Below are 26,596 nucleotides of genomic sequence, written 5' to 3' on the forward strand. Positions count from 1 at the left end.
TAGCTCCCACCAGGATGTCCCCAATCTGACTGGCAAAACCTTTCCATACGTGAAGTCTGATCACAATTACCTAAGATACACAAAGTCTATTTTAAGGTTGCATCCTTCCCTCCCACTGGTTAGGTCTATCCCCGGGCAGAGGAGCAGCGAGGGCTGCACTCTGTTTACCATAGCTGTGAGCACGAAGAGTGGCGTGTAAGAAGTGAAGGCAGCAGCCAGCTTGCAGGCTTCCGCGGCTGACAGCAAATGGTGGTCAGACTCCTTCAGCAAGCCCTGTGAGAAAACAGGAGGCCAAGTGTACTGATGACAATTATTTCTCCATTAGCCAAAGGCAGGCTTGAAAATTCCTTTGCTTTTCTTCAAGATTCTGAGGGATGCCCTGTGCCTCATCACAACTATTCTGAACAGTGCCAACAAAGAGCAAGTGGGTCAAAAGACCCCAGGGCACTGAAATGTCCTTTCCCCCACACCATCCATTCCCACTCTTTCCACAGAGGAAGTCTAGCATGTGCGAACATTCACAATACCTGCCTATGCAAAGCTATTCACATAAGGCTTTTTTTTTTTTTTTTTAGGATTGTGCAGCTCTTTGTTCACAGAACTCTGTACATTTTGCAGTCAGGTTCACCGATGATTTTTGCATTTTTCATGGCAAAGAACCCTTTAATATATGATTTCACAGCAATTAAGAGTCATTCATTCTAGAAATATGCACTGAGTATCTCCAAGGGCCAGCCACTGTTCTAGCCATGAAGAAGAGAGCACACAGTGAACCTACAAAGAGCTTGTTTTCTGCTGAGGGGAGAAGATCAGTCAATACACAAAACATGTAAAATGGATAGTATCTGAGATGGTGGTAAGTGTTCCAGAGAAAAATAAGGTAGGAAGGGGTCAAGGAGGTTCGGGGTGGAAGGACAGTTTGCAATATTAAACAGTCATCAGAGGCAATTTCACTGAACAAGGGACTTAACCCTTTTCCTGTGTTGTGGTTTGTCTGACAGCAAAAGCAGTATTTTGCTAAGATTCAGATTGCCAGCAGCAAGCTAGACGTGCTCTTATGCTGCACTAATTAAGTACAGTTACTACTGTTGCTTTGGTATTTTTAAAAAAGGCAATATTGATACTATTAAAAATCTCAAATTGCAGTACAGTGCAGGAGAGCAGTCAATGTCTGTACAAAGGCGCTGGACTGCTGAGAGACCTGGCTTCTGCTTCCAGTTCTCTTGCTCACTCATTGTACAAACTGCAGAGGTCACTTAGTTTCTCTGGACCTTAGTTTATTTTTCTTTAAAATGGGAGTGATACATTTTGCTCTATCTACATCATAGGTAGTAGATGTGATATATGTGGATCATATACATCTATATACACACTTTTGGAGTCATAAGGCAATATGTAAATATTCATAATCATTATTATTATAGATAAGGGCCTGGACAGGTGACTGATGCTCTGATTTGAACAGATGGTAATTAAAGTTTTAAAATCGTTACACCTTTACTTGGTCACTGAGAGAGCCCAAGTGTGAAAATTGAATTTTGTGATAATTTGAAGGAAATCATGGGGTTCAAAGCATTTATCAATTTGATTTCATTTATTCATTCATTCCTACATCAGTCACTTTTTTCAGTACCCTCTATAAGTCTGGTCTGTGGTAGGTGCTGGGATAGTAAAGTTAAACAGGACACTGGAGGAACTGTCCCTAGTTCCTACTTTACTCAAACAGAGGAAACACTGTGCTCTCTGATTCCTGGAGAGAGAATTAATTAAGCATCAAAAATAACACTGGCAGGAGTTCCCATTGTGGCTCATTGGGTTAAAGACCCAGTGTAGTCTCTGTGAGGATGTGGCTTCAATTCCTGGCTTCATTCAGTGGGTTAAGGATCTGGCATTGCTGCAAGCTGTGATGTAGGTCACATATGCAGCTTAAATTCCCTGTTGCCATGTCTGTAGCATAGGCCACAGGTGTAGCTCTGATTCGACCCCTAGCCCAGGAACTTCCATATGCTGCACATTCGGTCATAAAAAGAAAAAAAGTGTTGACAGTTTTGTAGGTGATACCACGCTGCACCATGATTTTGATAAGTGACAATTACCAAGTTAATTTCAGGATTGTTTTTAAACTTTTCATAATCTTTCTTGCTCATGGAAACAAAGATATCTGCCAATATACCTAGTGATGTGGAAATGCCCTGTAAAAAAAATAAAAAACACAGATTAGGAACTCACAGTTGATTGCTGCTCTAATCTCAAGGCTTAGAGTTAATGATTAGCCCTCCATATGAATTACTACTACTTATTATTATTATTGTTACTGTTATTATGGCCCCATAGATACATCTCAACTGGATGCCACTGGGCTTGTAAGACCATTGTACTGAGGACATGGGCATAACGTATATTCAGCTATTTCTTAGTTGGGCTTCACTGGACTGTCAACACTAACTTGTCCATAGTGCTAGGCATGAAGAAGTGGCCCAAGCAAGAGTCCCCACACCCTATTCCATTTGTGTTGTTAAAAGGATCGTAGGCAGCAGCACTGCTGACACAGCTCAGGTAAATGTATAACCCAATGCTTTAGTTAAGGAGGAGAATATTCTCACAGAGTCACAGAGAATGAAAACATCAAGTAAACACTGCTTCCCAATTTCTTGAATCAAGACGTTATGTGAACAGTTAAAGTCTTTTCCCACTCAGCTCAAGGAAGGTGATTTTACATATAGGTAACTTGACCATCTCAATTTTGCTGAGGAATCAGGTAAAGGATAAATACATAATCAAACAGAAATAAATGGATTGGTAGAAATAAATATACAAATAGAGAGTTAAAAATATGTATAGAAACACTCAATATATACCAGGGGTCTAGCTGTGAGTGGGAACAAGCAAGACACAGATGGAAGTTACCAAATGATCCTGGTCTTATGCCCATGTAGAATCACAGATGTGAAAATCTTCAGCAAAATACTAGCAAACCGCATCCAACAATACATTAAAAGGGCTGTACATCATGATCAAGTGGGATTTATCCCAGGGATGCAAGGGTTCTTCAATATACACAAATCCATCAGAGTGATACACCACATTAACAAACTGAAGAATAAAAACCATATATACGATCCTCTCAATAGACGCAGAAAAAGCCTTTGACAAAATCCAACACCCATTTCTGATTAAAAACCCTTCAGAAAGTGGGCATAGAGGGAACCTACCTCAACATAATAAAGGCCATATATGACAACCCCACAGCGAACATCATTCTCAATGGTGAAAAGCTGAAAGAATTCCCACTGAGATCAGGAACAAGACAAGGATGTCCGCTCTCACCACTACTCTTCAACATAGTTTTGGAAGTCCTGGCCACAGCAATCAGAGAAGTAAAAGAAATAAAAGGAATCCAAATTGGAAAGGAAGAAGTAAAACTATTCCTATTTGCAGATGACATGATACTATACCTAGAGAATCCTCAAGACTCTACCAGAAAACTGTTAGAGCCCATCCATGAATTTGGCAAAGTCGCAGGATGCAAAATCAATACACAGAAATCGACAGCATTTCTATACACTAACAATGAAAGAGCAGAAAGAGAAATCAGGGAAGCAATCCCACTTACCATCACATCCAAAAGAATAAAATACCTAGCAGTAAACCTACCCAAAGAAACAAAAGACCTGTATTCTGAAAACTATGAGACACTGATGAAAGAAATCAAAGATGACACAAATAGATGGAAAGATATACCATGCTTTGGTATTGGAAGAGTTAATATTATCAAAATGTCTATACTACCTAAGGCAATCTACAGATTCAATGCAATCCCTATCAAACTACCAAGGACATTTTTCACAGAACTCAAACAAAATATGTGAACATTTGTTTGGAAGCGCAAAAGACCCAGAAGAGCCAAAGACATCCTGAAAAAGAAAAACGGAGCTGGAGGAATCAGGCTCCTGGACTTCAGACTATACTACAAAGCAACAATCATCAAAACCATATGGTACTGGCACAAAGCAGAAATATAGATCAGTGGAACAGGATAGAAAGCCCAGAATTAAACCCACATGCCTACAGCCAACTAATCTATGACAAAGGAGGCAAGAACATACAATGAAGAAAAGACAACCTATTCAATAAGTGGTGCTGGGAAAACTGGACAGCCACACGTAAAAGAATGAAATCAGAACATTCCCTAACACCATACACAAAAATAAACTCTAAATGGATTAAAGACCTAGATATAAGACCAGGAATTCCTGTCGTGGCTCAGTGGTTAACAAATCCAACTAGGAACCATGAGGTTGTGGGTTTGATCCCTGGCCTTGCTCAGTGGGTTAAGGATCCAGCATTGCCATGAGCTGTGGTGTAGGTTGCAGACTCGGCTCAGATCCCGCATTGCTGTGGCTCTGGCGTAGGCTGGTGGCTATAGCTCCCATTCGACCCCTAGCCTGGGAACCTCCATATGCCACGGGAGTGGCCCAAAAAAATGGCAAAAAGACAAAAAAAAAAAAAAAAAAAAAGACCTAGATATAAGACCAGACACTATAAAACTCTTAGCGGAAAACATAGGCCAAACTCTCTGACATAAACGACAGCAACATCTTCTCAGATCCACCTCTTAGAGTCATGACAGTAAAAACAAAAATAAACAAGTGCGACTTAATTAAACATAAAAGTTTATGCACAGCAAAAGAAACCTTAAACAAAATGAAAAGACAACCCACAGAATGGGAGAAAATCTTTGCAAGTGAATTGATTGACAAGGGGTTAATCTCCAAAATTTATAAACACCTCCGACTGCTCAATACCAAAAAAACAACCCCATCAAAAAATGGGCAGAAGATCTAAACAGACAGTTCTCCAAAGAAGACATACAGATGGCCAAAAAACACATGAAAACATGTTCAACATCACTCATTATTTAGAGAAATGCAAATCAAAACCACTCTGAGGTACCACCTTACACCAGCCAGAATGGCCATCATCCAAAAGTCTACAAACAGTAAGTGCTAGAGAGGGTGTGGAGCAAAGGGAACCCTCATACACTGGTGGTGGGATTGTAAATTGGTGCAACCACTGTGGAAAACAGTATGGAGATATCTCAGAAAACTAAACATACAACTACCATTTAATCCAACAATCCCACTCCTGGGCATCTATCCAGAGAAAACCATGACTTGCAAAGACACATGTACTACAATGTTCATTGTAGCACTATTTACAATAGCCAAGACATGGAAACAAGCTAAATGTCCCTTGACAGAGAAGTGGGTGAAGAAGATGTGGTATATATACACAATGGAATATTACTCAGCCATTAAAAGGAATGAAATACCAGCATTTTTTGCAACATGGATGGACCTAGAAACGATCATGCTAAGTGAAGTCAGCCAGACAATGAGAAACCAACATCAAATGCTACCACTGACATATGGAATCTGAAAAAGGACACGATGAACTTCTTTGCAGACTTTGAAAAACGTATGGTTTCCAAAGGAGACAGTTTGGGGCGGGGGGATGTGCTGGGGGTGTGGGATGGAAACCCTATAAAATTGGATTGTGATGATCATTGTATAACTATAAATGTAATAAATTCATTGAGTAATAAAAAATAAAAATAGGACCAATAAAATTGATAAATGTAAACTAATTATGGCATAAGGAAATAATTTTCCAAAGACAAATATAGGAAACAAGAAAATAAGCACAAGACAACCTTTTTATCTGGCTGAGGAAGTGTCAGATATCCTATGATTGATGCCCATATTAACTCTGCTGCTTCGTACCACATCCCTGAAAAAGAAGGGGAAATGGGACAAGCTGCCAGTATTGTGCTCTTGTGTCAGAAAGTACTTTTAAAAACTAATACAGAAAAAGATTTGTTGGATTTTGTTAAGAAAATTCATGACTAGATTAGATAGACAGCAATCAGTAGATAGCAATCTGCTGGAAAAACATTAATCTGTTTTTATATAGATACTTTTTCCTTTTCACAGGGGAACAGTAAGAATCATAATATATTACATGTATACATATAAAATATATTAATACATAACAAATAACTCCACTATTTATAAGACAATTTCTATGCTCCGTTAAAAATTTTCAAATACATTAGTTTGCATTTTAAAGTATAATTAGGGCACTATAAACTTTGCTTGTAAAACTCAGGAATACCCTCCAAGGAACAACAAATGGGTAAGGTGTTAGGGTGGGTTTAGAATAAGGTGTCACTATATCACTTGGAACCCTGCCGAACTGAGAGCCAGATGCCAGAAATAATACAGAGAACTCTGCCGTTACAGTCACAATATACAACCATAAATTTCTTTAACAAAACTCAATGGAAAAATATTTTGTTTTGTTAATAACAAAATATTTTATTTTGTTCATAACACTCCTGGCATCTTCCTGTCATTCTTGATGAGGAAACCAAGGGTAGTGAGGAACAACTATATCAACTAGAAACAATGAGAAAAGTCTGCAATAAAATCTGGTAGCAAGACTTGGTTAAATGAGCCTTGGGCAGAGCAAGTGCTTGACGACCATACCCAGCTTCTGCAGAATCTGTCCTCTGATCTGGATGCAGACCGACTGTACGAGGACCTTGTCACTTTCATTTCTGTACAGCCAGGTACCTACAATAAAAGGGGGAAAAAGAAAAGCATTTTTGGCCTTTAATTATTAAAAAGATAGTCTGCTGAAAAAAAATTTTTTTTCATAGAAGACTTCATGAACATATAGGATGCAGATCTGGGAGACAATCTCTTCTCTGTATTTAGAATAAGATCCCAACTCCTTGCTTTGGAACTTCACAAGGCTTCACAGGAACTGACCCACAAGGCTTCACAGGAACTGACTCCTGCCTGGTCTCCACCTCTCCCCCCTACCAGCTGGCCTCTGCCAAGCAGCTTCATCTGTGTGCCTTATAACAGCAGCCGTCTCTTGCTTCATGGTATCTGCACTTGCCATTCTCTTTACCTGGGATCCACCTCCCTCTGGCTCCTACTTCAGGATTCATCCTCAATGGTACTGCCTCCAAGGCTTCCCCAGGTTAATTAACTATTGGAAATGTCTGAAAGTTTCAAGGAGCTTGGGATCCTATATCCAATGATATTATATCCTTATATCCAAGCATATTGAGCTTAAAAGTCTATTGGGAATTGTGTTCAACTTATTGGGAACTTGTTGACTTAAGTACCCAGAAATTCAGATAAGATATCTGAGGTTAAATTATTTATTACCTACCTAGTAGGACTTGCTTCTTTCTATGTATGATCAAATATCAAAAGAAATCCATTTCAAACAAAATTTTTGGGGGGTCTTTTTGTCTTTTTAGGGCCACACCTGCAGCCTATGGAAGTTCCCAGGCCGGGGGTCAAATCAGAGCTGCAGCTGCCAGCCTACACTACAGCCACAGAAACACAGGATCTGAGCCATGTCTGCGACCTACACCACAGCTCATGGCAATGCTGGACCCTTAACCCACTGAGCAAGGTCAGGGATCAAACCCGCGTCCTCACGAATGCTAGTCAGGTTCTCCATGAAGGAAATTCCCAAAATCTTTTTATTAAAGATTCTCAGTAGCAAAATAAAATCTATTTTCCAAGCCATTTAAATATAAAGCCATAAGCGTATTCTTCTGAATTGTCAACTTCCATTCGCTAGACATTTCTCCAAAGAAGATATACAGATGCCCGACAAGCACATGAAAAAATGCTCGACATCACTGATTAGTAGAGAAATGCAAATCAAAACTACCATGAGGTACCCCCTCACACCAGTCAGAATGGCCACAAATAACAAATGCTGGAGGGGGTGTGGAGAAAAGGGAACCTTCCTGCGCTGTTGGTGGGAACATAAATTGGTACAACCGCAATGGAGAACAGTATGGAGGTACCTTAGAAAACTATGCATAGAACTACCATATGAACCAGCAATCCCACTCTTGGGCATATATCCGGACAAAACATTCCTTGAAAAAGACACATGCACCTGCATGTTCATTGCAACACTATTCACAATAGCCAAAACATGGAAACAACCTAAATGTCCATCGACAGATGATTGGATTAAGATGTCGTATGGAGTTCCTGTCGTGGCACAGTGGTTAACGAATCCGACTAGGAACCATGAAGTTGCGGGTTCGATCCCTGGCCTTGCTCAGTGGGTTAACGATCTGGCGTTGCTGTGAGCTGTGCTGTAGGTTGCAGACGCGGCTCAGATCCTGCGTTGCTGTGGCTCTGGTGTAGGCTGGTGGCTACAACTCAGATTTGACCCCTAGCCTGGGAACCTCCATGTGCTGCGGGAGCAGCCCTAGAAAAGGCAAAAAGACCCCCCCCGCAAAAAAAACCCCCAAAAATCCCAAATCCAACTAGGAACCATGAAGTTGCAGGTTTGATCCCTGGACTCACTCAGTGGGTTAAGGATCCGGCGTTGCCATGAGCTGTGGTGTAGGTCAAAGATGTGGCTCGGCTCTGGCATTGCTATGGTGATGGCATAGGATGGCAGCAACAGCTCTGTTTAGACTCCTAGCCTGGGAACCTCCATGTGCCACAGGTGCAGCCCTAAAAGGACAAAAGACAAAAAAGTATATATATATATATGGTATATATACACAATGGAATACTACTCAGCCATAAAAAAGAACAAAATAATGCCATTTGCAGCAACATGGACGGAACTAGAGACTCTCATACTAAGTGAAGTAGGTCAGAAAGAGAACGACAAATACCATATGAATATCACTTATATCTGGAATCTAATATAGGGCACAAATGAACCTTTCCACAGAAAAGAAAATCATGGACATGGAGAACAGACTTGTAGTTCCCAAGGGGGAGGAGGAGGGAGTGGGATGGATTGGCAATTTGGGGTTAATAGATGCAGACTATTGCCTTTGGAATGGACAAGCAATGAGATCCTGCTGTATAGCACTGGGAACTATGTCTGGTCACTTATGATGGAGCATGATAATGTGAGAAAAAAGAATATATACATGTATGTGTAACTGGGTCACCATGCTGTACAGTAGAAAATCAACAGAACACTGTAAACCAGCTATAATGGAAAAAATAAAAATCATTATAAATGAAAAAATAAAATAAAATGGCCAAGTGTGGGAAAAAAATATTTCCACTCACGATTCTTTTCAAAGCTGTGGCTGAGCCCTTTCTGAGGCCCAGGATATTACTTATTTTCAGTTATTATTGATTAGATAACACGCTCTACAATAAAGCAGGGAAATATTAGAAGACTTGGGTGGGTTGCTTTGTTCTTGCTTTTTTCTTTAGAGAAAACGGAAACATACAGCAGTAAGCTGCTTGGCCAAACCACTTCATCAGTGGCAGAGCCAGTCCTAGGTGGTTTTGGGAATGTCTAGTGTGTGGTAACTATCAGGTCATTAAGTTGTTTTAAAACTAGACCTGTGGCAGGGAAGGAGGCTGAAGGTCATTGTGAAGACAGGAAAGCACCTTACCTGTTGCTCCACTGTTGCTTATGAGACTGCTCAGGATATATTCTGCTTTTAAAAGCTTCCCTGAAAAGAAGCAAAGAAATGCCACATAATTGTTCTGAAGACATGCTTTAAATACTATTGCTCTTCATGCTCGAAGGTTAACATGTTATAACAGTGGCCATAACCCCTCTTGAAAACATTCTGTTTTAAAATTTAAAATTGATAACCCCATCATATATAAAAGTAAAAAGGAAGAGGAAGTTTCAGAAATTGGTAAGGTGAGAAGTTGCAGAGCATCTAAAACTGCAATTAGATTCATATATATATATACACACACATACTCATGCATTCATTCACATGAATGAATAATATATTCATAGAAAGTAAGGCTTGAGAAGTAAAGGAAAACCTCTCTCAAAAGTTGTGCCTCTTTCTGCGAAAACCACGCCTCCAGAAGTGGAGTAGAGTTGCCTGTGAATAGGACCATTTACAGAATTATCAGGAAGAGATTTTTTAGGTTGTGGGTAGGGAGGTTCACTTATCTTGTTAACACCACCCAGGAGGGGACTAACCTGTGGACAACTGTTTTTCTTTTAAGTAGGAAATGCAATCATTTAGCCTTTGATCCTTTTCTTCTAGGAGCTTCTATGCCCTATGTCCTGGCCCCTGGGACTTCTTTGACCCAATCTCTAGCATTCTTTTCCTCACCATCACTCCTACTTTGGTTCAGTGGCCTCCTGACTGTCCCTTGAACCTGTCAGGCTTGTTCCCATGTCAAAGTTGTTGTACTTAAAATTATTTCAGTCTGGAATTTATTTATCCCAGATATATCCAAAGCTTGCTCTCTTCTCCTTCAGGTCTTTGCTCAAATGTCACTTCACTGTCTCATAAGGTCTTCCCTGACCACCCTATTTCAAAGCGCACACACAGACATATCCTGCCTGTGGTTGACTGCGTTCCCACGGGAGGTCACAACAATGTCTTCCGTCCCATATGCTCTTCTGCAACGTGACCTTGCCATTCCTCCATCAAAAAGTGGAATCTAGAATTCTTCCCTTCTCCTTGTATCTGAACTGACCCTATGACCTGTTGCGACCAATGGCAGTGATAGAACTGACACGTGTACCTGTCTAGTCTGGGCATTGAGAGATGCTTCTGGAGTGTGGATGTTTCTCTAGACATAATTTAGTACGTCATCTTTTGCTAGGCCCCAGGAATTTCAGACCTGAATTAGTTTTTCTTAATTACTTGGTGGAGGATTCCCTCCCTTGCAGGTAAATTCAAACTCTACATAGACATCTGGCATAGAATTGGGGTTATTTCTTTTGGGAGGTTTTTTGTTTGTTTGTTTGTTTTTGCCTCCTCCTCAGAGAGAAGCTTCCTCACCACTTTCTCTGGGTTGGTGGAGCTGTTTAGTCCCATTTCACAGGGGTGCAAACATTTCAGAATTCTAGCTTTATGCAAATATTTCACTCCACATAGGTCAAGGCCCCGTCTCTTGTTCCTACACCAGAAATAAAATGGCAGTTCTGGAGTTCCCGTCATGGATCAGTGGTTAGTGAATCCAACTAGGAACCATGAGGTTGTGGGTTCGATCCCTGGCCTTGCTCAGTGGGTTAAGGATCCGGCGTTGCCGTGAGCTGTGGTGTAGGTTGCAGACACGGCTCGGATCCTGCGTTGCTGCGGCTCTGGCGTAGGCCAGTGGCTACAGCTCCGATTAGACCCCTAGCCTGGGAACCTCCATATGCTGTGGAAGTGGCCCAAGACATGGCAAAAAGACAAAAAAAAAAAAAAAAAAAAAAAAAAAGGCAATTCCTTCTCTTAGGACCATATCTAAGTTTAAAACCCCTTTGGCTACAGTGTCAGGAACAGTAGTCTACTGTTCTGACTTTGAACATCTTTAAACATATTTTGGGCATTTAAAAATTTTTTTAATTCACCTTATTTATGTAATGGGGGAAGATTGTACGTTTGCTCAATCCTCCATGTTGATGGAACTGGAAGTTTGGATCTTTATCTCTAACTGTGGCTTGAAAGGTTTTGTATCCTAATTTTCGGCAAGAGTGAGCTGGGCAGGCCCAGGGCATCCTTTCCTGTCTCTGAAATCCCAGGATACTGAATTCTTGGACCTTTGGAATGGGTTCTGGGCGGATGCCAGGAAGAGCTAGTCACAAGGGCAAGTCCAGAAGACTGTGCTGTCCCCTCGTATTATCCTTAATCCTTTTCCTTACCCCTCATAATTCATATCTGCCTCTCCTTTCTCCATCCCAGGAGATTCTCAAATGCTGAGGATCTAGACCCTGTTTCACTGTACCTTCTCTTTCTAGGACACCAGCCCTGCTCTAAGTCCCTTTTCTCTCTGAGAAACCCAGTGTTGGTAGAGGCTCAAAAATGTTTGGGGGCAGAAGTTTACAAATAAGCACTTAACTCTGAGGCTGTTTGTTTTCTTGTGACATTTCCGGTAGCATCTTTGAGGCAAAGACAACCCCAACTGTTGGGGAATATGATCTATGACTTTCACTTCAGACATGAGATGTGTGGGCAAAGGAGCGTGCTGCTCATGATGGTATCAAGGCTCAGTTGTCGTCAGGAGAAAAACTCTACCTTGGTTAGAGGCATGATAGAAACAACCAAGCAAAGAAACAAGTGAAAAGATGATTTCACTTATTGCCTGCTTACCATCTGACCTTGATTCCCAAGTCACACTAGTAGCAAATCCGTTTATTGCAAACTTGCCTTGTTAACTCTGTTCCAAGTTTTACACGATAAGAACCAACATTAGCACGCTCTCTCTGCGCATGCCCAGCCCCCCACAGGATGCTCTGCTCACACATCACTGCCACCTGATGCCGTCAGAAGGAATATTAGTGACTAGGTTTCTTTCATACACTAAACAATATAAACCCCCAACATTATAAAATGTCCCAAATCATGGACATTTGAAGAAAGAATTTTTTCTTAAGCTCAACTCTGTTGATGCAGTTACTCTAGAAAAATACAGAATAAAACGTGGGTACAATTTATGCACAGCTGCAAGAACCTGAGAGTGCACGAACTTGGGCTTTTGAAAAGTTAACCTCCACAAACCCATTTCTCTCATGCCCTTTTATCTCTGTCCCTCTCAGTATTCAGCCACTGTCCCATTCAGTGTAGTTTTAGTACAGTTCCTTTGCAAAGGAAATGAAGTAGTGAAAAGATATTTTAACCTCTTCGAGGCCAGAGTTATTAAAACAATAGCAACAGCTAAACCCAATTTAAAAAAAGAGCCAGTCCTGTCTCTGGGAGAGGCAACTTGCCTTCTATTTTCATCCTTTGTTCTTTCTCTCTTGGAAATGAGAACAGTAGGCTACGGGTTTCTAAACCTCATGGTTATCAGTAATTTAAATAATTCAAGAATTCTATGGAAGTGAACTTCGCTGGAACACATAGCAGGCCCCTCTCCCCTCCAACCCCCCTCTACATTACAGGCTAAGTTAGAATGTTGGCCTCATTTTTCATTTCACTCAAAGTGACAGAGGGGGAAAAAAAAGATACTTTAAGGCCTAATCAGGTACTGTACCGGTGTTCCCAGCGATAGAAAAAAACTCAAATTACTTCAGTGGGTTTGTCAGCTCCATTGTGAGCATAGTCAAGTGGCCCTACAGAAAGGAGACAGGAGAGCTACGAGAAAATAGGAGAATTCTAATCTGCTTTTTAAAGGCTCTTGGTCAGAAGTATAGCAATTCAGATACCCCTGTTTGAAAGCAGCAGGACAGATTTGTTAGACGACAAAAGCTCCAATTAGTATTTTCCACCCCCTTTCACAATTTTCTCTATTGCTTTTGGCTCTGAAACTCTTTATCCCAGGGCCTTTGTGCTGACAAGCGCGGGCTGGGCAGGAGCACCGGGCGGCTGCAAAAGAAGGCCTGCGGGCCCCTGTGTCCACTGTCCCCTGCAGAAGTCAAGGAGCTGGGAGAGAAGGCGAGCCCCAGCCGGGCCGACTCCAGGACGAGGAGGGCCAGCAGGAGAAAGCCTACCTGAGTGCATCGAGACTCGGGCTTGCCGAATAACCACCTGGGGGGCAATCGGCGTTGCCGGCTGCAGCTTGTGCAGCCCTTTGGCGACCCGCAGGAGCTCACTGGAGACATCAAGCCCGTACAGGAACCGGTCGCTCAGGAACACAATGGCAGAGGCGGTGGCGCAGTCCCGGACCAGGATGGAGGCTTTCAGGGATGCCTGGGGGAACATCAGTGGGACACTGAACTGGACAGAAAGAGCGCCCGGCAGAAAAGAAGGCAGTCTTGGGGCCAGGCTAGCCTTCTACACGTCTTTATCAAAACAAGAACAACAAAACCCAGAGCTGGAAGAAACAAGAGGCGACTGAACCAAAAGACAGCAATAACTGCTGCTGTTGTTATTTAATAAAGAAAAGTCTGATTCATTTGCGGAATAAAGTATTTCTTTCATTCCATTTCCCTGTTACATTCTGGCATTGTCACTGCTGTGGCTTGGGTTCAACCCCTGGCCCATGAACTTCAGCATGCTGGGGAGAGGCCAAAAAAAGTGTCCCTTTGTTTTCCAACTCCTTACCTTATCTTTTTCCCTTCCTCTCATCAATTTCATTCTCATTCTTCCTGATGGTGATTTCCCAGAGAGCCTTCTAGAACTTCCTCCACCCTTTTATGTATATAAATACATAACTGGTTACCTGGCTTGCTCTTCCTTTTCCCTCTCTTTCTCCTTCCCCTCTTTTTCCTTTTCTTCCTTCCTTTCTCTCTCCCTCCCTTTCTTCCTTCCATAAACAAGATCACATTTAGCCAAGTTGTTCCACATCAGTTCATAATACTCTCTGCCTCATTTATTGCCTACTTTTTTTTTTTTTTTTTTTTTTTTTAGGGCCGCACCCGTGGCATATAGAGGTTCCCAGGCTAGGGGTCAAATCGGAGCTGTGGCCACTGGAGTACACCACAGTCACAGCAATGCCAGATCTGGGCCACGTCTGGGACCTATACCACAGCTCACGGCAATGCCAGATCCTTAACCCACTGAGTGAGGCCAGGGATCAAACCCGAGTCCTCATGGATTCTAGTCGGATTCATTTCCACTGAGCCACGACGGGAACGCCAATTGCATACATTTTAATTAAGAAATATAGAAATTCATATTTGATTTATGTGTTAAATAAAATGATCAGTAACATTCATATTTATGTTAGTTAATAAATGAAATAGTAATATTCATATTTATGTTAATTAAATAAAATGAATAGTTAATGAATAAAATAAGAAACAGACATTAAAGTATAACATAGAGAGAAGTAGAGATAAATGAGGCAAACTTTTATGGAAAAACATTATCTTTTGGTCTCTTAAGGTATCATATTAAAGACATTCAGGAGTTCCCGTTGTGGCACAGTGGTTAACAAATCCGACTAGGAACCATGAGGTTGAGGGTTTGATCCCAGGCCTTGCTCAGTGGGTTAAGGATCGGGTGTTGCCATGAACTGTGGTGTGGGTATCAGATGCGGCTCAGATCCTGCGTTGCTGTGGCTCTGGTGTAGGCCGGTGGCTACAGCTCTGATTAGACCCCTAGCCTGGGAATCTCCATATGCCATAGGAGCGGCTCAAGAAAAGGCAAAAAGATAAAAAAAAAAAAAAAAAAAAAAAAAAAGGCATTCAATAGCATAAATGAGCTTACCACCCAGTAGTATTTTCTCTATTTGCTAAACTAAATCAAGCAGAATGTTTTCTGGGTGTGCTAACTCACATATGAAGCCTAGAAAGCATTGTAAGCACTGCCCATTTTCCTACCACAATCTTATCACACATACTTTCTTCATCACATTAAATACTAACACTTATTGGGTAAAACTAGGTACCAGACACCTTGCTAAGAGCTTTATATATACTAATTTATTCAATCCTTACAACAATCCTAAGAGGAAGATTCTATTTACTTAAAGGCCAAAACCTACATTCCAATAACATTTTTAAAAATTAAAAGAATTAGGGAGTTCCCGTCGTGGCGCTGCAGAAAAGAATCCCACTAGGAACCATGAGGTTTCCGGTTTGATCCCTGGCCTCACTCAGTGGATTAAGGATCCAGTGTTGCCCTGAACTGTGGTTTAGGTCACAGACAAAGCTGGGATCTGGCATTGCTGTGGCTGTGGTATAGGCCAGCAGCTGTAGCTCCGATTAGACCCCTAGCCTGGAAACCTCCATATGCCTCGGGTGCGGCCCTAAAAAGCAAAAAAAAAAAAAAAAAAAAAAAAAAAGGTCAAAACCAATATTTTAATCATCTAGTTGAGGAATTCCTCTCATTCTGAGTCCTAGAATCCTATTTCTTTGCATGTACACCTTGCCTGCCAAGAACCAGAACAATAATCCTTCGCTTTTCATATTGACACTTTCTTAAGGCTTTAAAACTACCTATCACTGTTTTTTTAGTTTGAAAAGTGATAATGTGCTCTCATATTTATCCTTTTGTTCTGAGTTGGTCACTACTGAGACTGTGATACAGATGCCAACTATCAGGGGGAACGTTTCTTTCCATGGGAAGGGGGCTCAATTACTGCAGCACTCCTGGCCTCTCTGCTCCTTCACCCACTCTGCCCCAGGAGAGGTGGATGACTCTGGGAAATTTGGGAAGAAGAAACTGGGCATGCATGGCTTAGCTCTGCTCTTATTTTCTTGGAGAACAAGGTGTCTAAAGGAAACAGGGATTCTTCTCTGGTCTTCTCTATCATGTCTTATCTAGAAAGCCACACTATATGGGGTTCTGCTTAGCTCAGTAATTTCTCTGACTGCATGGGGGAAGTCAAAAGAATTCTGGGGTTCATCTAGCAGACCCCCATGCTCTAACATCAAGCTAGATATTCCAATGTAGTCTTTGTCAAAATTAAAGGTAATATAAAATCTCTTGTCTTCCAAACTCTTTTGCTTCTCGGTTCGCTCAGAATTCAGGAGGGGAAGAGAGGTGTAATTTCTTGGATCCTCCCAAAACCCCAACATTAATCACTGCCTGACACACCATAATCATTTTTTTTTTTGGTCTTTTTGTCTTTTTGCCTTTTCTAGGGCCACTTCCTGCGGCATATGGAGGTTCCCAGGCTAGGGGTCCAATCGGAGCTGTAGCCGCCAGCCTACACCATCAGTCACAGCAACTTGGGATCCAAGCCGTGTCTGCAACCTACACCACAGCTCATGACAATGCCAGATCCTTAACCCACTGAGCAAGGGCAGGGACCGAACCCGCAACCTCATGGTTCCTAGTCGGATTCGTTAACCACTGCGCCACGACGGGAACTTCACCATGATCATTTCTAAGGAAACTGCTTTGCTCGCAGTCTCTGTTTTTGAGGCAGCAATGTATTCTGCTACTTGACCTTGATCCCCTCTCCCCATCTTACTACCACCAGCTCAAGGCTAACCCAAGAGTACCCACCTGATACCTGGCCCACGACTCTGTGGCCTGGTTTGAAAAATGAAATTATTAATCTGAACCATGAAACACAGAGTTTTCTAGTTGTTGCAGGACTGGAAGAAGCAGAGAGTAGACTGTAGCTAAACTACACTTATGGGCAGCACTAGAGGGAAGATCCAGACACATGACTCTGAATCTAAAGCCACCTTTTCACACAAGTGCTGTTCTTAGAGTTACAGGTTTCCTTTATTATCCCATATGTATCTTTATAAAAATGTTTGCCTCGTTTTGTGAGTTTGCTTGTGTGAACTTCTGTTTCATCCCACCAAAAAAGCCTAACTAAAACTGAGATGCTCAAAACTTATTGAGGTTTGTCAAACCATCAATCTGAAAAACACAAGTTTTAAAATGAGAACAAGGAGTACCCGTTGTGGCACAGTGGTTAACGAATCCACTGCAAGGAACCATGAGGTTGTGGGTTCAATCCCTGGTCTTGCTCAGTGGGTTAAGGATCCAGCTTTGCCGTGAGCTGTGGTGTAGGTTGCAGATGCGGCTAGGATCCCGCGTTGCTGTGGTTCTGGCGTAGGCTGGCCGCTACAGCTCCGATTGGACCCCCAGCCTGGGAACCTCCATATGCCGCAGGAAGTGGCCCTAGAAAAGGCAAAGAGACAAAAAAAAAGAGAGAGAGAGAGAGAGAAAGAGAACAAGTTAGCCATTTGACATTCATAAAATGTAAATTTAAGAGTGGATGAAGAAACTGATGACTTCATGTGTGCACAGTTCCGTCTGATAAGGACAGTCTCTGATCAAGAGTCCTTTCTATGGGGGAGTTCCCATCGTGGCTCAGTGGCAACGAATCTGACTAGCATCCATGAGGATACAGGTTCGATCCCTAGCCTTGTTCAGTAGGTTAAGGATCCGGTGTTGCCGTGAGCTCTGGTGTATGTTGTAGAAGCAGCTTGGATCTGGTGTTGCTATTGCTGTGGTATAGGCCAGCAGCTACAGCTCTGATTCAACCCCTAGCCTGGGAACCTCCAAATCTGCGGGTGTGGCCTTAAAAAAAGACCCCCCACCCCCAAAAATGGAGTCCTTTCTATGCTAGAAACACATTAATATAGTCCTTTGGTTTGCAACCTCAGATGCTATCTGCACAACTTGCAGCTTTTGCCACTGCCAGCCTCCTTTAAACTTTTGCTTTAAAACAGAAGCTCTACTCCTGACACCCTGCCCATGACTATGTACCTGTGGAGGGGACTCAGTAAGACACAGAGAGTCCCCTCTCTTTGAGAGGCACACTTAATGTTTAGTTCTGCTCTCCATTCTCAGAGGTGCCTCAATTCAGTTTTGGGGTAACTGAGTACCTACTTAGGATGCAATGTTTAGAGGCAGATTTATTCTCCAGGGGGGATTCTCTACTCTTTCCTCCTTGATGGTTTCCACCTGTGTGGTACCATCTAGTTTATGAAAAATGTTTACACAAATGATCTCATTTAAGTTTATAGTAACTATAAAATCTAAGTAAGACAAGGAAACCAAGACGTTCCCTTGTAGCTTGGCAGGTTGCAGATCCGGCTTTGTCACTGCCGTGGCTTGGGTTTGATGCCTGGTCCTGGAACTTCCACATGCTGTGGGTGTTGCAAAAAAAAAAAAAAACAAACAAACCCAAAAAAACAAAAAACAAAAAACCGCTGAGGCTGAGAGGTTGACTTTCCAAAGTTACTAAGTCAAAAGGGTCAGGGGCAGGTAAGAACTCAAATTTCTTTTTTTTCTTCTTTTTTATCGTGGTAAAAAGCTCAGAACATAAATTTCACCATCTTAGCTTTTTTTAAAGTATGGTGTTCAGTAGTGTTAAATACATTCACATTGTTATGAATTAGATCTTCAGAACTTTTTTATCCTGCAAATACAAAACTCTATACCCACCGAACAACAAACCTGTCTTTCTCCCTTCTCCCTAGCCCCTGTTAACTACCATTTTACTTTCTGTTTCTATGAATTTGATTATTCTATGTACCTCATGTAAGTGGAATCATACAGTTTTTGTCTTTTTGTGACTGGCTTATATGGCTTAGCATAAGGTTCTTGAGGTTCATCCATGTTGCAGCATGTGACAAAACTTCTCCTTTTTAAAGGGTAATATTCCACTGCATGTACAAATGTTGTTTATCCATTCATCTGTCAATTGACATTTGGATGGCTTCAATGGCTTGGCTATTGTGAACAGTGCTGCTATGAACATGGGTGTGCAAATATCTCTTTGAGGCCCTGCTTTCAATTCTTTTGGATATATAAATGCAGAAGGAGAATTGCTAGATTAAATGGTAGTTACAGTTTTAATTTTTTGAGGAACCTCTATACTATTTTCCATAGAGTTTACACCATTTTATAATACTACCAACAGTGCACAGAGTTTTAGTTCTCCACATCCTCAGCTAACACTTGAGCAACTCAGGTCTCTTGAGTCTCAGTTTTCCTTCTGCTTTCCTCTGTGTCTGATCAAGGTGATTTTGAGGGGGGCCTAATCTGGGCATAGGAATTTGGCTCTTTGGAGTGAGGACTGAATTCACCACTCACTGAGTTCAAACAGTGGCTTTAAGGAAACTGTACCCTTTATCATGATGAGAAAATACTAAGAAAAAAAAACAAAAACAAAACAAAACAGGGACAACTAAAAATAAATCCCAATTGCAAAGAGTGTCCTGATTATGTATTTAAAAATAAGAGAAATAAAATTTTCTGGGACATGGCCTTTCATTTCAATAATGTGAAATTCTCAAGTGAAAGTTTGTGGCCATGAGAACAAATGCTAATTTGGTGATTACCTGGGGATAACTCCCACTGGGCATCTCTCGCACAGAGCTAAAAGGATGCTCTACAAGTCCAGTGGGTCCCTCCGTGAGCTGGTCTTCCTGAGTGGAGGAGACGGAGCTTCTAGAAGTCTACAGAGGCCAAGGTGGCCAGAGTTCACAAGGTGGAGTAACCAGAAGGAGAGAGCTGCACAAAGCGTGAAATCCAGAGCTCTGCAGAGGGTCCCCGTGGAGTCTTCAGCAGAACACTACCGACCAGCTCATGTACAGAAAGACACCACCCAACACTGAGGAAAGAATCACCTGGAGCAGAGGAAGCAATCCCTAGGCTTCAGGCAGCTGTGTTTACACCAGCCAGAGTAGACAATCAACTGTTGTTCACGGGTATGGGATAGAGTATTTAGAAAGTATTGCTTCAGTAGTGAGATGAAATGAACCTCAGAGGGAGAAGGCTCTTGGCCCACTCTGAAAGTTTAGGAGCAAGCCTGGAATAGATCAAACTATTTCCTAACTTGGTGTTTCAGAACAAAGTTCAAGGATATTTATAGGCACAAAAATTGCCTGCCATCTTAAAAGGTGAAATTTATGTCTGTCATCCAGTCAAAAATTACGAGGCAGAAAGAAGCCCATACTAAAGAGAAAAAGAAATCAACAGAAATCGAACCCCAAATGACAGTTATTATAACTGTATTTCATAAGTTCAAGAAGGTAGGGTAAAACTCAGGTAGAATCGGGGACACTGGAGATATTAAAAATCATCCAAATCAAACATCTAGAGATTAAAGAAAAATGTCTGTGGAGTTCCCATCGTGGCACAGTGGAAAAGAATCCAACTAGGAACCATGAGGTTTCGGGTTCAATCCCTGGCCTCGCTCAGTGGGTTAAGGATCCGGTGTTGCCGTGAGCTGTGGTGGAGGTTGCAGACTCGGCTCAGATCTGGAGTTGCTGTGGCTGTGGTGTAGGCCAGCAGCTACAGCTCTGATTAGACCCCTAGCCTGGGAACCTCCATATGCTGTGGATGTGGACCTAAAAGGACAAAAAGACAAAAACAAACATGGAAACAAAACTCTTACATTTGCTTGCCCCAAGTTACTTAATCTCTCCAAGACTCAATTTCCTCATCTGTGAAATATGGATAGTACCTTTTTCAGTGCTGTTTTAGAGGAAAAGGTCATATGCTCAGCACAGAGTTCCCATTGTGGCTCAGTGGTAACGAATCCGACTAGTATCCATGAGGATACAGGTTTGATCTCGGGCCTCGCTCAGTGGGTTAAGGATCTGGCATTGCCATGAGCTGTGGTGTGGGTTGCAGACACAGATCGGATCTAGCATTGCTGTGGCTCTGGTGTAGGCTGGCAGCTGCAGCTCCAATTCTATCCCTCGCCTGAAACTTCCACAGGCCACATCTGCAGCCCTAAAAAGCAAACTAAAATAAACAAATAAGAAAAAAAAAAAACCAATATAAATGCTCCGCACAGAGCCTGGTACATTGTGGGTGTTTAATAAATGAAGGGCAACACTATGGAAAAAATAGGAAAAAGAACTCAGTTCACGTGCTCCCGTTCTCCTGTATGACAAAATCCCAACAACCAAAGAAGGCTCCCAAAATAGACGTCGGTGGAATAGTCAATAGAGTAAAAAGGAAATAACAGATCATGCACATAACATCTGGAAGGCTTAATCTCAGAAAATGGCAAAACATCTCATTGAACTTCTTTCTTCTCTTTGCCAAATCTAAGGAGTGATGTTCCTGGAAACTGAAAGGGGGAAAAAAAAAAGGAAAATGAGCAGGCTCTACGGCAGTTGGTGAAGGAAAGCTGGTTCTTGAAAGGCAGCCTTCCCGGCATGCACGTGCGGGTTGCTTTCGGCTGTTGCCAATGGAGGAATCCCTCCCGAGCACCTGTAAACGGATGCTGCAAACACTCCATTCTGCATCACTCATGAGCACGCCGTATATTTGAGCAGAGAACATTGTCTCATCTATTTTTCCCCCTTCTACTCTTAATAGTTTGGAGCACAAAAGCCTGAGAGAGGGTGACCTGCCAGACAAAGGCCTTTTGAGTTCCTTGGAAAAGGAGACTTGGAGGAGGATGGAAGGAATCCAAGTGGCCCTATTATTTCCACTTGCACTAATTAGACATTTTTCTGTCAGCTATTGAGCACTGCTGAGAGGCCAAACTCACTGAATTCATTTCTAAAGTGTTTACAGAAGTTTGCATCTGTTTGTGTCTCTTCAGGAGGAAAATAAGCACTTCAATAGCATTGTGGAACATCTAAACGAAGCATCCTATTCTGGGGGACCTGGCATCCCCGCAGCCGCATAATTTAACTCTCTTCGGGGCCTGAACCTCTTGCATCTCTCTCCAAAACCTGACGACACAAAATGCAGAGAAGTCAACTCAGGAGAATCTGTTCTTTCTTGTCATTGTCTTTTCTCTCCTGCTTTTGAAACGGCGACACGCTGTGCATTACATACAGATTTGGGTGGGTCTCATTCTTGCGGCCCCGCTCTCGTGCTTCTACCAGCACTCTGAGAAATTAATACCCACTTTCATTTGCTGCCAAGGGAGGGGATAGTAAATTCCTCAGCAGCAAAGCAGAATACATCACCACCCTGGGAATCTTCCCCCAAATGTACGCCGAGGGAGCGCTCTGACTTCAGAAGTAGAGGAATGAAAGGAGGCCCGAGTGTGTGGTAGGGAAGGACACGAAAGAGAAAGTTTCCCTACATGTGCCTGGGTTCGGCACAATTAGATTAACATGAAAGAGAGTCCCCTTCCCTCCCCCACTCCTCCAAAAAAGAAAGAAAAAGAAAACAACACAAAAACCCTAACCCTCGGACGACGTGGCAGCGCCTTTGAAATGCATATTGGTCTACGAGGAATTTGATTCAGGATGCTTTTTGTTTGGGTTTTTAGGCCCACAACTGACCTGCCATCACAGAGGACTCGAAGATGCAATCTTTCTAGATGGTGTCACAGTCACAGAATTTTAGGGATGGAGCTGACACAGGATAACTCGAGATAAAAAATAAACGGGAATTCTGTTCTTTAAATCTTTCCTCAGAGGCTGACTTAAGAGGAAGCTTGTCCAAACAGCTACCAAATTGTGATTTTCTTGTTGAGAGAGCCTGTTTAAATAAAAGTATATGGATGTAGATAAGGGAGTGTGCATGCTGGATTTCTAAAGAGACAGGCTCATAAATGCATGCACGTGAACACACACACACACACACACACACACCCTACAGTTCTTTCACATCTGTTTTCAGGATGGGAAATATGGGGTTCTAATTGAGTTTACAGCACAAAGGGAACTTCATGGCGAGGAGGCTGAGTCAGGTGGTAAAGGAATTAAATTCCACAATGAGATTTCAATACACTGATGATTGAGAAAATGCTAAAGAGCCTTTTCTAAGGGCTTTTGCTGAACAGCAGCAAGGAAAAGTGTGTGCTGTTTTCATGGTTCCGTGCATTAGCACTAGCCCCTCCCAATGCTGAGCAGCAAGTTTGGGTCCCAGCTACGGGTTCAAAGCCACGATGTGTTCACAGCAATGACAATGGCAGCTGTTCTCAAGGGGGGCTGGGTGAGGGGACTCAGAACCGAAGCCATCTGGCATTGCAATTGGCAGGAGCAGCGTAAAGGGAAATTATTGCTGCATAGCAAATTGGGAGACAGGAAAAAGGCAGGGGAAAGGGAGGGGGGGAAATGTCCCGAGGTGAGGAATTAGCAGAATAAACAAATGAAAAGTGATTGACGCCTGCATAGTTATGCATCAACAATAAAAGCAGCGTAAGAGTCAACTGCTCCAACTGGACTACTCAAGGTCAAGGGGAGACCAGGCGCGGCATGCTCCATGTTTTTCCTCCCACTGAAATGGGACAAGGAGGAGGAGAGAAAAAAACTGAACTTCCTTACAGTTTATGCCCAGGGCCTGTTAACATTGTATCAGCCTTTCCTTGTTTTACCAGTGGAACATAAAGATTCAAGCCCTTTTGGGAAATAGCTATAATCGTCTCCTCAGTCTCCATACCTAAAGATAACATTTCAGATCATCTATCCCTGCTTTCTTACCCTCCCCCTGGCAAATCGACTGTGAATGGAGATGGCTGTCTGTTAAAAGAAAAAGCCAGCAGTATCAGAATAGACACCACTTAACCAAGATGCTGGGGAATCTCACAGCCCCCAGGGAGGGAGACCTTTGTACCTTACCTCTCTTCTGGACTCCAGGTTGCTACAGCCACCAAGACTCCAGTTATCCTTCTTGGTGATTTCAACATCCACATTCACGATTCACCCAGCACACTGGTCTTTCTTGTCATGGCCTCTTTAGCTCCAATGATCCTGTTCTGCACTCAGCCTTAGTCACATACGCCCGTGATCAGTCATACCCTAGAAACTGCCATTGTGGCAGCATCAGTCAGAAGCCGAACTCAAGCATTTGATTTTCTGATCTTCATCTCCTTTTCTCCCAGCTCCCAGCTCCAGTAATTCTGCAACCCTTCAAGACATCCACACTCTCTGCTGACCCTACTGCTTTTTTGTTATTTGTTTTTGGCTATACTGTCAATCCGTCATGTCCTCACCTAACTCTTAAATTCATGGTGCATCAATGAAACAGCTTTTTTTTTTTTTTTTTTTTAAATAAGCATTCTCGATTCCTTTGCTGCTATTTCTATCATATTTGTCTGGCAATTCTAACCATGTTTCTTGTTAACGGAAAATGTTGGCCTTCTATTAGAATCACCTGGGGAAGCTTTTAAAAAGCCAGATGCCCAGAAGGTGCCCCAGCCCTGTTAAATCAGAATCTTTGGAAGTGTACCCAGGCATCAGTGACTCTTAACAATGCCCAGGTGATACCAATGATCTCCAGGTAATTCCAATGATTTCAGAGTCTCCAGCCCCCCAGAGCCAGCCTGACCCCCACCTCTTCCCCCACCCCACACTCCCTCCTCCCTGCTGGAGGTGGAATGAGTTTTCTTTTTTTGTCTTTTGTCTTTTCAGGGCCACACTCATAGCATATGGAGGTTCCCAGACTAGGGGTCTAATTGAAGCTGTTGCTGTTTGCTGGTCTACACCACAGCCACAGCAATGCCAGATCTGAGCTTTATCTGCGACCTACACCACAGCTCAAGGCAACTCACTGAGCAGGGCCAGGGATCGAACCCACAACCCCATGGTTCCTAGGCGGATTTGTTTCCACTGCACCACAACGGGAATTCCTGGAATGAGTTTTCTGATAGAAATGGCATACCTGACTCAGATCTTCCTCTTCTCTTTCTTCAAATCTTCCTCTCTGTTCTACTGTAAGGGAAGGGGCCTGCCAGCAACAAGATGACTCCGGAGGAGAGAATTTTCCAAACCGCTTGTCTGAAAACCTAACTGCACTCTCCTGTTTTAGAATAATAAAGGTTCTATTTTTTTTTTTTTTTTTTAATGGCTGCACCCACAGCACATAGAAGTTCCTGACCTGGGGATTGAGTCGGATCTGCAGCTGCTCCCTACGCCACAGCAGGAACTCCAAAGGTTGCTCTTTTGCGTCTTTCAGTTGGTTCTGAACACAGGAGGGAAAGATGAATACTATTGTCACTTCATGTTTTCAAAGTCTATCTAACTCTCTGCCTAACCTGAGCTTCTACCCAAGCAAGTGAATGTGGCTGGAGAAAACACACAACCATAACACTCTACATTTATGATCCTAACCTGAAGTTGGCCCTCAGCATGGCCTGCCAATCCAGCTACACTTACACCTTTGCTTTCCGCTCAAGCTGTCACTGCCCTTTGAACCTCCTCGCACTCCACTGATGATGACCCGGCTTCTTATTTTACTAAGAAAATAGTCAGCAAGACAAGATCTTCCTTACCCTCTTACCCAAATTTGCTAGCCCTCTTGTGCTGTAACCCATGTGCTCTGCCTACTTCTCTATTGGCATGGGTAAGACCAACCCCCACCTCCCCACTTAGATGCTCAATTCTATCCTGCCTTCTTTACCCTAGGACATTTGGCCATAAACACCTTCTTTCACTTCTGCATCATTAATTTCCTCATCTCTACTGGGTCGTTCTCAGCAGCATACAAACACATCATAATATCTTCTATCTGAAAGCATCCTCTTTTAACCATGTATCTCTTAGTCCTCTGAGGCTGCCTTAACAAACATGCTATAAACTGGGCGGCTTACAAGCAACAGAAAGTTCTCTCTAGGGGCTGGGAAGTCCAAGCTGAAGGGATCTATTGACTTGACGTCTGGTGAGGGCCTGCTTCCCAGTTCACAGATGGCCTCTTTTCTCTGCATCTCTCTGGCACCTCCATTATAAGGGCAGGAATCCCATTCATGAGGACTCTGTCTTCAAGGCCTAATCACCTTATCTGCAAATGCCCTCTCCAAAACCAGCACCTGGAGGGTGAGGATTTTAACATGAATTTGGGGGTTAGGGCACAAATTTTCCATCTACAGCATTTTTCCTTCAGCACCTGTCCCATTTCTCGGTCCCTCTTTACAGCCAATCTCAGAAGAGTTGTCCAAACTCACCGTCTTTGCTTCCTCACCTCCCACTCTTTCTTAAATCTATAGCTCTCATCTCCAACCCTCCGTTGAACTCACTCTTCAAGACAACCTCCAAACCCAATGACCATTTATTAATCTTCATCTTATTCAAACTCCTAGAAACATGTGGCTGTGAAAATCACTTCCTCCTTTTTCATGCCGGGGACTTCCGGCATTTCACAATTTCTGGTTTTCTTTCTACTTCACTGGCTACTTTTCCTCACTTCACTATACTTCCTTTCCAGCCTCTAAATGTCGAAGGCCCTAGGGCTCAGTCCAAACACTGCTTCCCTTCTCTAGCTACACTGAGACTGTCTCATGGCCTCAAATATCACGTCTGTTGATAATCCTAAATTTAAATATCATCTTGAGTCTCTTTCCTTCAC

General features: G+C 42.6%; 1 protein-coding gene and 1 long non-coding RNA gene across 12 annotated transcripts in view; both read right to left on the reverse strand.

The window, feature by feature from the left end:
* ALPK1 (alpha kinase 1) overlaps positions 1-26,596 on the reverse strand; it is a 162,294-nt gene that overhangs the window by 52,362 nt on the left and 83,336 nt on the right. For 5 of the 10 annotated variants that reach the window (XR_014813157.1, XM_084973172.1, XM_003129245.7 and 2 more), the window contains 6 exons: positions 13,471-13,669; positions 9,476-9,535; positions 6,549-6,635; positions 5,714-5,790; positions 2,097-2,192; positions 169-273 (listed from right to left, as the gene is read on the reverse strand). Coding sequence is in view for 7 of the 10 variants with exons in the window: in XM_084973172.1 (XP_084829298.1) it covers positions 169-273; positions 2,097-2,192; positions 5,714-5,790; positions 6,549-6,635; positions 9,476-9,535; positions 13,471-13,669 (624 nt within the window). In the remaining 3 variants the exon portion in view is untranslated. The remainder of the gene's footprint in view (positions 1-168; positions 274-2,096; positions 2,193-5,713; positions 5,791-6,548; positions 6,636-9,475; positions 9,536-13,470; positions 13,670-26,596) is intronic. The other 5 variants (XR_014813158.1, XR_014813159.1, XM_084973176.1 and 2 more) reach the window with 1 other exon arrangement.
* Positions 18,612-25,216, reverse strand: LOC146401000 (uncharacterized). Of its 2 annotated transcripts, XR_014813186.1 has the most exons (4): positions 25,133-25,216; positions 24,917-25,054; positions 23,875-24,054; positions 18,612-22,792 (listed from the first exon to the last, which is right to left on the reverse strand). It is a non-coding gene; the product is annotated as an uncharacterized LOC146401000 (long non-coding RNA). The 2 variants fall into 2 exon arrangements; XR_014813187.1 differs by lacking the exon at positions 24,917-25,054.

This window comes from Sus scrofa, chromosome 8, assembly GCF_054392235.1.
Source record: "Sus scrofa isolate SSC_HxYL_T2T_F1_AM1 chromosome 8, Sscrofa_HxYL_maternal_Yorkshire_Landrace_v2.0, whole genome shotgun sequence".
Taxonomy (NCBI): Eukaryota; Metazoa; Chordata; class Mammalia; order Artiodactyla; family Suidae; genus Sus; species Sus scrofa.